Source organism: Fundulus heteroclitus, unplaced genomic scaffold (assembly GCF_011125445.2).
Source record: "Fundulus heteroclitus isolate FHET01 unplaced genomic scaffold, MU-UCD_Fhet_4.1 scaffold_39, whole genome shotgun sequence".
NCBI lineage: Eukaryota > Metazoa > Chordata > Actinopteri > Cyprinodontiformes > Fundulidae > Fundulus > Fundulus heteroclitus.
Window position 1 is genome coordinate 438,682 of NW_023396803.1, and position 18,146 is coordinate 456,827.

The 18,146-nt window shown below is 45.6% G+C and overlaps 1 protein-coding gene across 5 annotated transcripts in view; it reads left to right on the forward strand.

Annotated features, from left to right (window-relative positions):
• Nucleotides 1-18,146, forward strand: part of LOC105922165 (SPG11 vesicle trafficking associated, spatacsin) — a 78,625-nt gene that overhangs the window by 42,119 nt on the left and 18,360 nt on the right. For 4 of the 5 annotated variants that reach the window (XM_036130842.1, XM_036130843.1, XM_036130845.1 and 1 more), the window contains 5 exons: nt 2,895-3,633; nt 3,719-3,864; nt 9,267-9,471; nt 9,554-9,691; nt 9,832-9,965. In XM_036130842.1, coding sequence (XP_035986735.1) covers nt 2,895-3,633; nt 3,719-3,864; nt 9,267-9,471; nt 9,554-9,691; nt 9,832-9,965 — 1,362 coding nt within the window. The remainder of the gene's footprint in view (nt 1-2,894; nt 3,634-3,718; nt 3,865-9,266; nt 9,472-9,553; nt 9,692-9,831; nt 9,966-18,146) is intronic. The other variant, XM_036130844.1, reaches the window with a different exon arrangement.

Genomic DNA, 18,146 nt, shown 5'->3' on the forward strand with positions numbered 1-18,146 from the left:
TTATTTATTTATTTATTTTTATTTTTTGGGGGAAAGCCAGGAGGCTTGGTTGGTGGGCTGGGGGGGGGGGGGGGGGGGGGGGGGGGTGGAGGTGTTTGTCCTGGTGGGTCGTTGGCTCGCTGGCCGACCCCCTTCTCCGGGTGGGCTTTCGGGTAGCGGGGGTGCCTATTGGAGTCAGTAGGGGAGCTGACTCCCTGGGACTGCTGTAGGCTCCCCTGTCCTTTTCTCTCCATCCCCGGACTCCTCCCTCTGCCTGCTCCATCATGCTGCCACACATGTAGGACCTTGGGGAGGGGGGCAAAACTGGAGGTTGCCACTTTCAGATGACGTCCCTCACCCCAATTTTATCATGCATTTTAGACACTTTCACTCCAAACATTTTCACAACGCACATACATGTAGGCCATGGTATGGGGGGGTGGGGGTGAAGACATCTTGGGGGTGGGGGGGGGGGGGGGGTTATGTTGTGTGAGCCTTGCCTCGGATGGCTCCCTTCACCCCCTCTCGCATTTAGACATTGAGGGTTCTGGGCAGTTGGTTGGAGGGGGTGCGCTGGCACCAGCTACCTTCCGGAGGGGGGGGGGGGGGTGGACTGTGCCGGGCACCCCCTTCGGTGCTCTCAGTGTTAAACACACTTGAGACCAACATGCAACAACACAACATCTGAGCGGGCGTAGGGAAGATCGGGGTCTTTTCCACACCCCCGTTCTCCGATTTCGGCACAGAGTCTGGGGCTTGAAGGAGGAGCGGGCCACCGGTCTTGGCGAAGGATTGCTGTGGGGCCCGGGCGGCTAGCTGGGACTGGGGCTGACGCCTCTGCTCTCCCCAAAAAGGGGGGGCTAGGTTAAGGTGGGGGAGGGAGTGGGTTTATTAGGTATTTCGGGGGTGAGGGGGGTTCTGGTTGGGTGGCCCGTACGGGTCATGTTGGCCCCCTCCCTGGGGGGCCGGGCCGGGGGGCGTCTGGTCCGGGATCGGGGGTCGGGATTGTTGTTGCCCCCTCCCCCCACTTGGGATTGTTAGATGTGAGTGTTATGTGGTAATGTGTGTACAGCGTCGTCCCTTTTTTATTTTTATTTTTTTTTTTGTAAGTCTGTGTGTGGTGAGTGGGGCACTAAGGTGGGATGATGAGATTTATTTGTTTATAATTATAATTTTTTTTGCCAGGTTCGGGTCCAATCCGTTTCCTCTCCCAAGAACATCTAAAGTGTCCGCTAGGTGCGGAGCCCATCCCCCCACGTCTTGCCCCCCTCCGCTGGCTGGCGCCTTGGCTCGCTGGCACATTGGCGGCCCTCGGGTTTGGGGCGGGTTCCCGGGTGGGTGCCGACCCATTCCTGGTGGCTGCTTCGCGGGGCCTGGCCCCCCGGGGCTTCGCCGGTGGCCACTTCAGCGTAACTGGCTGCCGGCGGAGCCCATGGGCTAGCCCCCGCGGCTCCTGGGGGCTTCGGCATTGCGGTGGCTGGGGGATTTCCTCGGGGTCGTCTCTCCTCTTTCCTTGGAGGGGGTTGCGGATTTCCTGTGTTGGCCCCTTTTGGGCGCCCTGCTTTGGGGGACCCTTTCGGAGTCCAGGGTTGTGGGTCCCCTGGCGCCTGCCTCGGTGCTTGAGGAAGGCGGGCCTTTAGTTCTTCACAACCACTGTTGAGCATTTTTCTTCTGGATGAATTTCACATGCACAGGTGCACTCTCACAAACACCCACAGGTGCTGGGCTCCAGGTACTAAGTGTTCACTTCTATACAGAAAGCCTGTAATTTGTTTTTTTTTATTTTTTTCACTTTCTTTTCTCAGGTATCACATTACACATGTCAGTTTAAATAATGATACATTTGATTTAGCAATGGTATCAAGGTGTTGCTCTATTGTATCTGTTACACTGTGTCTGTTGGTTCTGCTGTTCTTTTTACATCTCTCTTTCCAGGTGATGAAGCAGATGGAAGACGTTTTATCATTCTTTCCCTTTTATCTCTTCTTTCTTTCACCTCTTCTTTCTTTTTTTATCTTCTTGTTCTTCCTTTACTCTCCTACTAAAATAAATAAATAACTGCATTTTATAATTGCATTATCTTTGTGTTACAAAGCACATATTTCACTATTACACCACGTTTGCTGTTGTGGGAGACATCTAATGATTTGTTTACAAACAAAGGATCAATCACCTTTGACAGTTCCCTACTGTGATTTTCCTACATCTGTAGGATGTCTTCTACTTTTCTTTGTCCTCTCCCTGAGACTAACCTCTTTCCAGTCTACGTGCTCCACTCGAACTCAGATTGTGTCAAATTTGACTAACATCAGCTGCAGTTGGCCCAACTTACCCAAAGATGTGTCAAATGCTTTACTATGTTTTGAGTTGATATCATTGCAGAAGTAGTAGTTTTGACATTGTATCTAAAGTTTGGAATAGTGGTCTCTCTATTCTAATATGCTATGTATAAACAGGGCATAAACAATTCATGACTTTGCGCCTCAGTAAAATTCTGGGTAGAAAATTAGGGAAACTTAAAGTTTAGAAATGTGTTCTATAGGGGCGCGCTCAAGGTGCAGCGGGTAGTGCGACCCGTATACGGAGGCCTTAGTCCTCGACCCGGGTTTGAATCCGATCCGTGGTCCTTTGCCGCATGTCTCTCCCCCTCTTCCACCCCCCTTCCTGTCAGCCTACTTTCATAAAAAGCGAGCCACTAGAGCTGCGAAAAATCACCCCCATTTTTTTTATTTAGAAATATGTTCTATATTACATATTGTCTGAAAACAACATGAGATAATTTAATGATATAGCCACAATAAACCAATGTTGGGCTAACTGTATTTAGAATTTTTACAACATAACTACAGGATGGATAAACATGTTGATGACAACAAAGCTAACTGAATCATGATCTGTATCTGCCTCCCCTGCAGCTGCTTCAGGAAGTAAACGTTCACAAGACCAAGTGGCAGTGGAGGCGTTTGGAGACCCGAGTTGCCTTCTGGACGAAGTGTCACAACCTGCTGAAAGCTGGCAGTAGTGATCCAGAATCAGCCTCACAATTCTTTCTATCACAGTCTGAAGTTATCACTCCGCTTGCTGGTGACAAGACTCAGACAGAAGTTCTAGACATCCAAGAGCGCTGCTTGCTGCTCCAGCTCACAGCACACTGGCTTTCTTTGCAAATCCATATTCCTGTAGATGAGCTGGAGAGGCTGGAGAAAAAGATGTGGCTCTGTCAGATCGATAAACACATCCTTACAACTACAATAGAGAAAGAGAACATGTTCAACCTACCATCACCAGCCACCGCACCTGAAATTAATGCATACGAAGTGTGTATGAAGGAGTTCTCATTCTCTAACATAGTAGACCTGAATAGGGAGAAGTACCTGAGCCTGGAGGGATTTCCAAGTCACTCAGAGAAGCTGGATGATTTGGATGCTGAGTCAGATTTAAGTTCTGAAGAGAGGAGAGTTTTGACAGTACTTGTTGGTCAGTTACTAGATAAAGGTAGTATCCATGAAGCCAGTCGTGTTTGCCGGTATTTCAATATACATGATCCAGATGTGTGGTTGGTTCTGTGCTGCCATTCTTTGGCATGTGGAGTCCAGATACCTGAACCGAAAGAAGAGACCCCAAAAGCACCTGAAACAAAGGCCCTAACCCACTGTATGTTTTCCTTCACACCTTCTGAAAGACTCCCTCACTGTCCCTCACTGCTTCTTTATATATTTTTCCTATCTGCCCATTCCAGCACCCTCCCTCAGCAGTCTGTCCTCATTTGTGATGCTGCCTCTCCCTGAAGATCCAGTCACCGTCCACATTCAGAAATTGGTGAATCAGTGTCGCCATGGAAACAACTACTGCAAACAGGTCCTTAGCCTCTACCAGCTCTCTAAGGTCTGCACCGTTTTCAGTAAAGACTAATAAATTGTTTTCTGTGATTACCTTCCAACATTCAGTCAGCAGGTTTTCTACACAAATTTCTTTTCTCTTTTTCCTACTGTATGTTGTATTTTTGTCACCTTTTCTCCCTCTTAATGTTTTGACTCATCTTTTTCTCTTTCTTTCTTTCTCTCTCTATCTTTTCTGTTTCCGTTTCTGTATCCATTGAATTTGAAATAATCCTAGTACAGGGGTCAGCAACCCGCGGCTCCCAAGCCACACGCGGCTCTTTGATACCTCTGATGTGGCTCAGCTTTTGAAAATAATTAATGAGTATTTAATTAAAATGTGTATTTTTTTTTTTTTTTTAGTTTGTTCATTCGTTCGTTGTGGAAATAAGATTAGAACATAATTTGAGTTAAATTGCAATAAAGTTACGCACAACATCCACAACAGAATCCTGAGCATTTTCAGATGCATTGGTGGCTCAGCCTGGAGCGAGAGAAAGAAAGAGATCAGTCACACCTCCACAACCTGAAACGTCTCTGAAGCAGAGACCATCCAGGGGGATTCATGGACTAAACTCTGATTATCCACCTGCGTGTGTTCTCACTTTATTTATTTAATGTACCAGCTTCTAAATCTGAGTCTGACTCACACTTTACGCCGCAAAATACAAACACGAAGACGTTTAATATGAAGCTAAATGCGGAAATTCAGACTGAAGAAACTCATTGCTTACCTCCATCAATAAAGGACTCATTCGCCTCCAACGCAAGCAATCAGCTTTGAACTGCTTCTCCTCGAAGCAAATCGGTGTCCTGGATTCGTCTTAAAAGAACTTCAAATCCAGCTCAACTTCTACCCAGCAAGCAAGCAGTCGTATGCGATGTCGGATCTGGACTCTGATGACTGGATTCAACCCACCTCCATCCCCTTCTCCACCATCACAGCAGCTCCATCTGGCTTTCCTATGTGCTCCTACAACCTTGTTCCTATTAGAGTGTAATTCCTCCTGGACTCTACAGAATTCGCTGTCATATCTCAATCGGTCCGGCAGAAGACCACCATGTTGAGCCCGGTTCTGCCAGAGGTTTCTTCCCAAAGGGGAGTTTTTCCTCTCCACTGTCGCTTCAAGCTTTCTCATCATGGACTATCATGCAAACCTGTGTTTATCAAATTGGACATCTAGCTCAAACAGATCATATAGACTGAACAAACTTCTTCTATCTCCACTCCACCACCAGTTTCAGGCCTGGGGGATCATTCCTATTCTCATACACCTGCTTATGCATATTGAATTATAATTCAGCGTGAATGTTTCCTGCCAAGGTCTGAGCGCCAAAGTCTTAAAATATTGTATCAATAAATTCTTCTAATTGTCTCTTCTTTCCGTGTGAGTTTTTCAGATTGAATTGATTTGTGACCGATGACGAGCGAGTGAGAGACAACACTTTGGCGGCACAGAAAAACAGTAACAGAGCGATCCATAAAGATGATTAAATCAGAGAAATAAAAACTTTCACAGAGTTTACATTCATCAGGTAAACACAGCCATGGCAACACACCTTAGCTCCCTGCAGCGGTGTGGGCGTGTCATAGGCCTCAGTGCCTGTAATAGTTCAGAGTCATGGCACCAAGAGCAGCGCTGTTTGTAGGCGCTGCGAGATCGATGGGGAGACCGAGTCACTCAATTTAATCTTGTAAATAAAACTAGAAAAATTTCTGAAGAAATTTAGCAAGGGGCCTGCCGCATGGAGCGTACCATACCGTCAAAAATATTAACAGGAAGTAACACTGCGAATTTCAGGATCCTACAGTCTTCACAGCCCTCGCAGTGACCGTCGAAAGGTGCCATGTTAAGCCTATGGAGTTCCGTTGTCATGGAAACAAACTCACAGCTGCAGCCCTCTGTCCTATTCATTATTACTCATTTATTATGTGGGGGACTGAGTGGAATGTGTGATTTTGGTGTCTTTGGAGCATTTCTGCAGCATGTAGCAGAGGCAAAAAGGGTTCAAAAATGGATATTTGACACCTCTTAACATGGAGATGCTTTACCCAACATGGCCCAGATTTATTGTGGAGCTTTCTCTGTAAAGGAAATACAGACTCAGTCAAGCAGAAGTTGGTAGGACCTTCCTAGAGCAACTTCCGGTTAGCAACAGTGGCCCACTCTGGCATTTTCAAAGAATTCACAACTTCCAACAACTTCAGCCTACTCGCTCAATTAGTCTCTATGTAGACTAATTATACATAAAAACTTAGGTATTTTTGTCTGGATTCAGGAAATGAAACCCTCATTGGTGTGGGATTTATAGATTTTTCACAAATCCCCTCAAACCACCACAAACTCAAAACCCTCCTCATTCATTTCCTATGGAGCCGTTGTGAAAAATTACATCTGACAATCCCAAACAACACATGTTTTCACATCGTCGCTACTCCTAAACCGTTTCATATACAGGCATGATACTTTCACACATGAATGTCCCGACCCTTCTGGCACTCACAAAAAAAGGAATTTTGTGGATAACTGTTATGGTTTTGCCGCAGGAACAATTTGTTCGGGAGTAGCGAATGTGCAAAATCCTGAAAACGCTTTGGACCTGCATACTTCCACATGATCCACTTTTTTACATCGTTACTGTGCCTACACCGATTTTTGTACAAACATTAAAATAAGCACCATAGTTCTCAAAAGCCTGCTGATACTCACAGTGAAAGAATTATTTTGATATCTCTTATACTTTTTCAGCTACAGCCATTTGTTTGAGACCCTTTTTAGAGGATTTTTGCATTTCCATTAAAACTCCCCTTTATATCATAATTATTTGTGCCTTTATTAAAATATTCCCAGCAAAAACTGATAGCTTGTCTTCTTCCCCTATCCGTTACAAAATAAACACAGAAAAAAATTACATCTCTACCATTTACGGTTCACGAAATATCGAGTGTTGTTCAAGGCAAAGTATTCCATTCTATTTCAATTAGACAGACTCTGACCCACAGTGTCTGCATGTGTGCAGCAGAGGTGTGACTGAGTTTCCATGACAACGGAACTGTGCTGGCCAGAGGTTACTACAGGCCAGAGAAATGTGTAATTGACATTGCATGGCAACTTTCGACGCCCACTGCAGTGGCTCTGATGAATGTAGGAATCTGAAATTCGCACAATCACTTCCTCTTAACATTTTAAAATTTTCCAGTGACTATCAGGCATATGTCACTTTTCTGTTCCTTTTTGGATTTCACATGCTTTCCTATTGGGCCTCTGACTCCAACAAGACCTGGCAGGATGCCCAGACACGACCCCCCCACCCCCCCAGGCCGATACAGCACCACCCACCTGTGGGAAATGGCACTACACACCATTTTGGTCAAATGTTGAGTTCTGGGCCCAGATTTGATGAGGCTGAGTTGCTAAAGGAGGCAGATCTGACCCATGGCCTTTGGTAACCTTTGGTGACATTAAGTATTTGCTGATGAGTACCATCAACCAGTGATACTGAACACAACCTTGTTAGCAGCTAACGGTTAGCATGTTGCTAACCAGAAGTAGCTTTAGGAAGGTCCTACCAACTTCTGCTTGACAGAGTCTGTACTTCGTTCAGAGAGAAAGCTCCACAACAAATCTGGGCCATGTCGGATAAAGCATGTCTATTTTATGAGGTGTCAAACATCCATTTTGGACCGCTTTTTACCTCTGCTACATGCTGCAGAAATGTTCCAAAGACACTAAAATCACACATTGCACTCAATATCCCACATGATAAAGGTATAGATAATTAAGACAGAGGGCTGCAGCTGTGAGGGAGTCTCCATGACAACGCTACTTGCCAGAGGCTCCTAGGGACATGCTCCATTGACTTAACACGGCACCTTTCGACGGCCGCTGCAGGGGCTGTGAAGACCGTAGGAACCTGAAATTTGCAGTGTTACTTCCTGTTAATATTTTTGACGTTACGGTACGCACCATGAGGCAGTTCATTGCTCCGCATTGCAATGCCTTGGCAGGATAAAATAAATAAAATAAAAGGCCCACATAAAAATTTTCAATCTACTGACGTAAACGACGTGAAGCGAGGAGAGAGAAATTTTCTGATTCCCGCTTGTTGTCTTGTTCAGTGAAATAGACATTTTAACATTCAGATTGAAGACTGACTGCATGGCGCCATTAAAAGGATGACGGCACGCACAGAGGGAACAGCATTTTTGTTTGCTGCCAGTGGATAATTTAAGTGTGGCGGGGTCTTTTTCATTACTACAAGGACTCAAATAGACATTAAGTATTTTACTTAACCTTCAACCCAACGTCTTTTTTTCCAAGTTAAAAATGTTTTTATGCATGCAGAAATGTAATTTAATTTCCTCTGTAGTCGTTCATTGATTTCATAAGTGTAAGACAGTATAGTTTGTTTATACATAACACACAGACAAAAAAAACTGTTATATGCAGTGTTATTTCATTTAAGATTTCAAAGGGGTTTAGTTGCTCTCAGTGTTTTCTTTACTGTGTGAAACGGGTCCAAATGGCTCTTTGAGTGGTAAAGGTTGACGACCCCTGTCCTAGTACAATAATAGTTTATAATTATATATGTTTTGCATACATATGTCATGATTTTGTCTAGGATGAACCCGGACACAGCACACACACACAGAGGTGGTTTAAGAGAGTTTATTGCACATGGTGGATGATGGATGACATGAACCAGAGTCAGTTACCAGACGGAGATGAAGGATGCAGAAGCTGCCTGTCAGGAACAGAACGGAGTAGATTGTCCATGAAACAGAAACTAAACTGACCAGACGGGAACCAAAACGGTAGGACAGGAGCAGACAGGCATGGTGTAGGAGTAGCTGAACATTACGAGTTGGCAACGAAGAACAAACAGAGGTGATCTTATGAAGGGGTGAGAACAGGTGGAACCAGTCATGGGGTGATTACAGCCTGACAGGTGCTCCCAATCAGAGCTGCGCTGGGAAGGGAGAAGGCAGGCTGCCTACAGGCTGCATCCTGACAACATATCACTTGTTAAAAAAACAAAAACAGTCATTAGTTATCTCTATGGTTAAAGTAACCGATAGGAAGTATATTACCTACCAAACACAGTACAAGCTTTTTGGTGTTGTAACAGAACATTAATTCTGCTTCCACAGTACTCATCCATAGACTATGGTATGTCTTATAACACAAAGACTTCTTGTGGACTTGTTTATAACATTAAGTTTTCACTTTGTCTGAAGGGGAACATCAGAAGTAGATTTACGAGTGGGTTAAACTACATGCTTCTGCAATTTACATCTTTTGTGATTCATGTCATCCATCAGAATTGTTTTTGACAATCTTAATTGCAAAACACAGCAGTGTTTTTGTGTCATTCATTACCTGATTGTTTTTCTGTTTCCTTCCTCAGGAGTTGCAATGCCCCTTCAGTCAAATCAGCAGAGAGCATCCCCATTCTGTGCTAGAGAAGCTGTTGCTGTTGCAGCAGCCTGATCGGTTCAGGATGGCCAAGACCTTCATTAAAGCCCAGAGTCTTAGCGCTTACACTGTGGCTGAGCTGATCTCCAATGCTGTGGTTCAAGGCCTCCTGGCATCAACCCAAGAACAGCAGCCTGGTTAGAAGGCTAGTTTCTTATAGCAGAGACTGCTTGTCCCCTTAGCATTTTTCTCATGTTATTCTGCACATGTTTCATCCAGGAGAGAAGCAGATTTTTAGACCATCAGAGGGGCAGGAGTCACTTTTACTGCTGATTAGACTGTGTGATGATCCTAACATAGTGGGACTCAAACTGCTGGAAAACCTCAACACTGTGCCACTGAGGGACCTAAACTCCAGTATGAAACACTTACAGATATGATTGAAATCAAATAATTAATATCATTTAGTTTCATTAAGGTACTATTTTTATGTACCAGTACATATGAATAAGTTAACCAGTTTTTCACTTGTCCTTCTTCTTCTTTGTCCTGTTTAGTTGTGGAGCTGCTGATTGTGGCTCACAGCTGTTTCAGTCTTACTTGTAACATGGAGGGGATTGTGCGAATTCTCCAAGCTTCTCGTCATCTCAGCCATAACTACCTGGCTCCAAGAGAGCACTACAGCTTGCTGGTGAGCCCTCAAGACTTATTTACAAACAAGAAATTATTATATTTATTTTTTAATTGTTGCCTCAGACCTTCTCAGAATAATATTTCATAAATAATAAAAGTAAAAGTATAGACCTGTGGGATGTGTGTCCTGTAGTTTCCCTTCAGAAACTCGCCCATTCTTGTGGGAATGTGTTTCTTCTAATGTTGTTGTATTCATAATGTTTTGGGGCTGGAAACCTTAGATGAAGTGAAGACTAGCAGCTGGAATTGAAATTGGTTTGTAGTGAGACACTAGTTTAAAAAATGCAAGGTTTATAAAATTGCCTTTCTTTAGAGATGTCTATAACACATGTTAAATTACCTAATAAAAGCAATTCAATCACACGTGACAAGCGATTTGAGTAATTATACCAACAGAGTCACACCTGTGACGCCGGATGACCACTCAGAGACTATATAGCCTCATGTCATCCTTGGCTCTGTTCCTTTTTTCTTCTCGCAAGCGGTTCGCTATCTTCCCCGTTGTTTGTTTGACGGCCCATCTCTCGCTGGAGTTGCGGTTTTCCTTCGCCCTCCCAGGGCTGTAACTGGTTGATCTGTTGGAAGTTTTTCGGAAGGTAAGTCTGCTGTTTACTGGTGACGGTAGCCTGCGCCCCCCCCACCCAGCTCACGGCTTCTTGTTACAGTGTTACCTTTGGATATGGCTAACGTTGTTTGTTCCTTTGGTTTATTAGTTTATACCTGGTGATGGCAGCATTTCCGCCCCCTCTCCCAGCGTGACCAACTTCATTTACTGGAGTTTAAGTACGGCCAACATTATTAGCTCCTTTGGTTTATTAGTTTATACCTGGTGACTGCCGCGTTTCCACCCCCTCTCCCAGTGTGACAAACTTCATTTACCAGAGTTTGAGTATGGCTAACATTATTAGTTTCTTTCGTTTATTGATTTTATGACTGGTGACGGTGGCATGTTCGCCCCTTCTCCCAGTATCAGCCTCCTTGTGTTTGCAGCCTCTTTCATGGCTCTGCTATAATTGGGCTGAGCCTTATCGGCCTTTGACATGGATTGCTCCCACTGCTGCATGGATTGTGGGGCTGCCCTCCAGGCAGAGGATGGCCATGAGCTGTGCCCTACCTGCCTTGGACGTGAGCAACTTGTGGAGGCGCTAGCCGTGAACCCCTGCATGAATTGTAGTTTTATGCCCCATGCAGCGAGAGTGGCTCGGTTGGCCCAGTTAAGGAGTTGCACGCTTGTTGGCGGGACCCAAGAGTGTTGTCACGGCTCTCCGCTGACGGTCGGGTGTTAGCTGCCATGAACGAATCGGCGAAGGCCGGCCTGGACCGTATGCCAGCAGTTGAACCCGCTATCGCTTCACTGATTGTGTCACCAAATTAACCCTGCGTCCTGACGTCAGATGCCCGCGGACTCAATGTCGGGTTACAGATGACCTTCTGTGTAAGGCATACAATGCAGAAGCGCATGCTGGCTGCCTTGGCAACTCCCTGGCACATGAGGTGTGCCAACTCCCAACTCTCTGCATCTGTTCAGGACGCCGGTGGTGCAGCTGCAGCAGTTGGTTTTAGTGACGCAACATTGCAGGCCTTTGCGCTGATGACCAGAGAGCTTGGCCGCGTCATGTCTTTCCTTGTATAAGCTCGTAGTCAGGTCTGGCTTGCATAGTCTCCTCTCACCGAGGCATGCCGTAGGACCCTCAGGGGTATCCCGGTTGTGCCAGGGGAGTTGTTTGGGTCAGCTGCCCAGGAGGCGCTGGAGCGGACTGTTCAGGCATGCCAGATCAGCCAGCGTTCAAGGGCGCCCTGCTGCTACCTCTGGTGCTCGGCCACGGCCCCAAACTGGTGATAGACCTGGGGGTTCCTATCCCCGTGATTTGCGGCAGAGACCCAGCAGGGACTTTCGTGAGCCGGTCTGCTGCCCAGTTAGACAGACCTGGGCCTCAGATCCTGGAAGCCCTCCCCCCAAGGCTCCCAGGGGCAGGGGGGATAGAAGATGATGCCACTAGGCCAGCCATCAGACATTTTTTCCATCAGCAGCTGAATTTCTGGGCTGCTCACACTGTGGATCCATGGGTGGTTGCCACCTTAACCCATGGCTACAGGTTCCAGTTCCGACGGCGGCCCCTTTCACGGCAGGTCAAAACGATTTTTATCACGGACCCGGTGAAATCCCTAGCACTGGACAAGGAGCTTTCCACCCTTTTGGCCAAGGAGACAATCAAAGCCCTAGATCCTCTGCGGCAACCCAGAGGCTACTACTTGACACATTTCCGCGTGGCAAAAAAGACGGGCGGTTTTCGCCCCATTTTAGATCTAAGGGGACTCAATCAGTACCTAAAGATTCTTCCCTTCCACATGCTCACCACAGCAGAGGTCCTTCAGACCGTTGTGGCGGGGGATTGGTTTACGTCAGATCTGACAGACGCCTACTTTCCTGTGCCTATTGCTGCAGAACATCGTCGCTTTCTCAGGTTTGCCTATCGGGGTCGCCATTGGCAATTCCGGGTGCTCCCATTCGGACTCTCCCTTTCCCCGAGGGTCTTTACTCGATGCATGAAAGCAGCCCTCTCTCCTCTGCAGGCCTCCAGAGTCAGGATTTTTCCATACCTTGATGACTGGCTTCTCTGCGCTCCCTCTCAGGTAGCTGCCTCCTGAGATACGTCCCGGCTTCTTCGTCAGGTGTCACTGTTGGGCATCAAAGTCAACTTGGCAAAGAGTTGTCTGGTTCCATCTCAGACAACCACTTTTCTTCGGGTGCATCTGGACTCCACTGCGATGGCGGCCTATCCATCTGTCCACAGGGTGGATGACAAAATCCAGCTTGTCAGTCGATTCAGGCTGGGCAGGCAGTTTCCCTATATCATCTTCCTGCGAATGCTGGGCAAACTGATATCAGTCACTCGTGTCGTGCCCTTGGGTTTGCTCCTTCTGCTTTATTTACAGCGGTGGCTTAACAGCTTTCGCCTAGACGCCAGGTTGCACAGGTGTCGCAGGCTCATGGTGACAAGGATGTGCCTTTGTGCCCTAGCACCTTGGTGAGACAGGACCCTTTTGTCGAGTGGTGTTCCAATGGGGTTAGTGGTGTGTTGAAGGGAGGTGGTCACCACAGATACCAGCCCCATGGGCTGGGGCACAGTGTGGCAACACAGAGCGGTTTGGGGTCTCTGCGACCCGAGGAAGCGCAAAGAGCACATAAACATGCTGGAGCTGCGGGCTGTGCACATGGCCCTCAGGTGCCTTCTGCCTCACCTAGAAGGAAGGCATGTGTTGGAGCAGACGGATAACACCTCTGTTGTTTACCATATAAACCACTAGAGAGGCACCAGGTCGGCACGCCTTTTTGGAGCTGTCCAGGGATCTCCTGGAATGAACGTTTTCCTGTCTGCCCACCCTGCGCGCAGTGTATCTGCCAGGACGGCAGAACCAGGTTGCAGACTCTCTATCCTGCCAGGCACCTGCTCTGGGGGAAGTGGTTTCTTCATCGCGACGTAGTGCGCATGATCTGGAACCTCTTTGGTCAGGCAGAGGTAGATCTGTTCGCCACAGAGGAGTCGACCCATTGCCCCCTATGGTATTCCCTGACAGGGGTGGCGGGCACACTGGGCCAGGACGCGCTGGCCCATCCATGGCCACGGGCTCTCCTGTATGCTTTTCCACCCCTCTCGCTGATTTGGTCTACTCTACGGAGTGTTTGTGCCACCCTCCGTTTGAACCTTTGGCTCAAGCAGACCTCAAGTGGCTTTCCTGCAAGACTGCTTTTCTGTTGGCTATCGTCTCAGCTAAGAGGGTCGACGAGCTACATGCTCTCTCTGTCAGCACTACCTGTATCAGGTGGGCTCCAGATGGTTCCGGTGTTACCCTGTGGCCTAATACTGCATTTGTGCCTAATGTGTTGTCTCCTTTTCACCGTAACCAGCCATTGCGGTTGGCTCGGTTTCAGCCTCAGTCAGGTGCAACTGAGGATGGTTCTGAGTTATTGTCCCCAGTAAGGGCGTTAGAGGCATACATTGCGGCCACCGTGAATCTAAGACGCTCGGACCAGCTTTTCTTATGTTATGGGAGTCCGAGGTTAGGCTGTCCTCTTACCAAGCAGCGTCTGCCCCATTGGATTGTGAGTGTCATCTGCCACGCCTACGCTGCAGGTCGCTGCTCCCTGGCAGCCAGTGTGAGGGCACATTGCAGCAGGAGCGTCTCTGCTTCCTGGGTAGCTGTGAGAGGGGTCCCGCTGGAAGCAATAGGTACTGCTGCATCATGGGCTTCCCCGACCTTCATAAGGTTCTACAATGTCCATGTGGCTGCCCCTCATCCACTGGGTCAGGTCCTTTTACAAGGTTCTGCTGGGCCCTCTCAGTGAGGTTTGTGCTCAGGATTCCTTGTGACATGGTTGGCATTAGTCATTCAGTGGTTTCAGAACCTAGGGCTGGACGATAAATCAATATATATCGATCGATAGACGTGTGGCGCGATAGGAAAAAAAAGGGTAGATAAAAGTTCAATAAAGAAACAGTTTTCCTTCCTTCCTTTCAGCCTATCATATTAGTTGATGCTACAGTCACTACTTCCTCTCGACCAATCATAATCGCAGACCCAGGCATGCCGTCACAAAGCACTGCCCTCTCAAACCACAACACAGAGCATGTGAATATGTCGCAGCAAGGAGCAGCGGAGGAAACGGTCCCAAAACGGGGTTTTACTAGTTTGCCAGTCTGACAGAAATAAACCACAGTGATTTGTAAAACTTGCAAGGAACCGGTAAAAACAAAGTCTGGTAATGCAACCAACTTGTTTCATCATGTAAGCCGCTCACACCCGCAGCATCGCGAGCTGTGTAAGCCCCGCGCGGCTCCGCGTCTTCGTAGGAATCTTCTGGAAGTTCTTCCAAAACAAAGCAGGTATAGCAGCTAAACTGGGCTCCCTTCTTTGTGATAAAATCAAAAAGTTTCCAAGCGGCGTAAGGACATCACGCATGGAGTAACATGCTTCATAGTGATGGATATGCTGCTGTTGTCTGCAGTTGAAAAACCTGGCTTCAAACAATTACTTGCCACTCTTGATCCGCGATATAAAGTTCCAGGATGCAAGTTTTTCTCTAACAGCGTTCCCTAAATTGTGTAACGAGTGCAGGGAATCAGTGCAAAATGAGCTGCAATCTGTGTCTTCCCACGCCACAACCTCGGACCTCAGCCCTGCGTCAGCCTCTCAATTATGAAACCTGAGAAGTAACTAGTGTACTATTCTCACCTAAATAGGCTATTTTATTTATTTATTTGGTATATTTATTTTGGTCATTTTACTGGTCACTTTAGTTTATTCTTTGTCAGTATTTAATAACATAACTGAGGTCTCTTAAGTCATTTTTCTTTAAAAAAAATTATGTTATGGTTAAAAAAGTTGGTTAAATAAAGATTTAATTGGAATTCTGTGTTTGTGTTCTTTATTAAAATTAAATCATTTAGCAATATCATAAAATGTCCAGGCAGAGCTACACATAAAATATGGTTTTAAATATTTTCAATAATTACTGATATCGATTAATATGCTTTTTTTTTTATCAATAAGCTTTTTTTTCTATATCGTCCAGCCCTATCAAAACCGCCCTCTGGCAGTCAGGAGTTATGAAATAGAACGAAAGTTCTGTATGTAACTACGGTTCTATGAATCCCGGATGACCGCCAGAGTTTCTCTGTCACTCAGAATCCTTGCTTCTGCGAGAAGATTCTGTAGGAACAGAGCCAAGGATGACACGAGGCTATATAGCCTCTGAGTGGTCATCCGGCGTCACAGGTGTGACTCTGTTGGTATAATTACTCGAACTGCGCATACCCAAAGGGAACATGCTTTCAGCACCCCCCTCTGGTGGTCATCCAGGATTCATAGAACCGTAGTTACATACGTAAGTTTCAATTTTCTGGTTGAATGTCCATGATTACAATATTGTGCCCCACCGCATCAAAGCTGCTCTGTTGTATTAAGATCTGGTGACTGTGGAGGCCATCCGAGTACAGTTAATGCATTGACATGGTCAAGGACCAGTGTGAGAGTATTTGAGCTTTGTTACATAGAGCGTGCTGCATCCTGCTGAATACAGCCATCAGATGATGCACTGAGATTTATTTTATCCCAATTCAGCTCTCATACTTTATTTAGAAATACACCGACAAAGACAGTGACAGTCTTTGTGAGGTGGTGTTATCTATGTTCAGGAAAACTGCCTCTTTGAAAGGTAAATGGTTTAAAAAACAATATTAAAAACTATATTATAAATCTATATCTAATGTAAACGTGTCAAAAACATGCTTTGATGTGTGTATTTCTGGGAACAGGAAAAGATGGTGTAGAGGGCCTAGAAGATACAATGATTGAATGGCCAGCTACACATACAACCAAGATGCTGTCCCCAATCTAGTCGTAAAACAAAATTGATTCACTCGTTTTAAATTTGGTTGTGATGTTTAGGTTGAACCTAATATTCTTTGATTTTTCAGCATGATTTTGTCGTTGTTGGATTACTTACAATTTGGATCTGAATTTCAAATAAATAACTTAACACCTTGCCAAGATGAAAACTAGCCTCGTGAGACCATCCTGATCTCGCGAGCTTTCAAGGTTTCACTCGCAGATCAGTCTGGCTACTTTACGTTAAAGAAAATTTGGAGCAGTTCACCAAACGAACGTTCAATCAGCGTTGGCTTTCAGGCGGGTTGAGGTGTGACCCAACGAGAAGCGCGACAGTTCAGTCTAAAGAACATGGCGGCTTCAGCCGATGAAACTAGCGTTAGCGTGGCTATCGAGCAAGTTTTATTGGAATTACAGAGCAAAACACTGCTCTGAAGGCTTTTCTCAGAGGAAAATATGTTTTTGCTCTTCTCCCGACTGGTTTCGGCAAGAGCTTGTGGTTGTGTTTTCGTCGTTGCTGTTAGTACGTCATATGCTTCGTTGATCTGATTGGTTTATTTGGCCCGTCTATCACCAACATAGGCCAATCAGCTAACCAGTATTTTCGCCCCTTCCCAAAATTACTTCAACGGAAGGTTTCCAGATGGATATGCGGAGCAAATCCATCTGGCGGAGTCAGGTTAGATGAAAACAGCCAATGCCTCCCGAAAAAGAGAATATTGAGGTGGGGTCTTCCAAATATTGTGCGTATATTCTCGATCCACTGAACTGAGGAGCTGAACATTCAAAGGACTCAGTCCTTTCAGTGAAAGGTAGCACAGGAGACCTTAAACTAAGTGCAAGTTGTCTGATGAGTTTTTCTCAAGCAATTTTTGATTATCAAAACCTGCCTTCGTGTGGTGAATTCTTAATTTATTTTCCAAATGTTCCTTAAAGTTAAAAAAAACATTATGTGGGTGAACTGTCAATCTACTGTAGCTTTACAACACAGAGAAAGACCGAAAATGAGGTATTTCTCAACTAAAAAAAAACTTTTAATGTTCATTCTTCAACTAATTGAGAATCCCCTTTGTTTGTCTTGTTAGTTAAATGATAAATATATTGGTACTATTACTAATAGTTTAATTTACTGTTATTGTGACTAGATATAGTATAATTATTTACACTTGAAATGCCAATATTGTTATTCTCAGTAAAAATATATTGTCATACTATATTCCTCATTTCTTTCATGAACAATTTAGGGTCCCTGAGAAAAGTAACTTACTCCAGATAGATATATTGGAAAAAGCCAAGACTTATGTGAAAGATCTTTTTAAATGATACATTAGTCAGTGTTACACACCCAATGCATAATGGTCCCAATTTCTTACATTTCAAAAAAGGACACTGTTATACAGTTGATTTTTTTGAAATCTTAGTGAAATAAGATCGTAAATACACATCTATTTTAAATGTGATGATAGATTTCTGAACATTTGATTAAATTTGATTCTCTGATGTTCTTTCTTTCATTTACCTGTTTTGTTTTACTGGCAATCTTTCCAGTCCCTGATTCCACTTATTAAAAACAGACGTGGCGTTCTGATCCTTGGCTGAAGAAGCTCGTTCTTGGGACGTGGAATGTCACCTCTCTGGTGGGGAAGGAGCCTGAGCTAGTACGCGAGGTTGAGCGGTTCCGACTAGAGATAGTCAGAATTACCTCAACGCATGGCTCTGGCTCTGGAACCAGTCTCCTTGAGAGGGGCTGGACATTCTTCCACTCTAGAGTTGCCCATGGTGAGAGGCG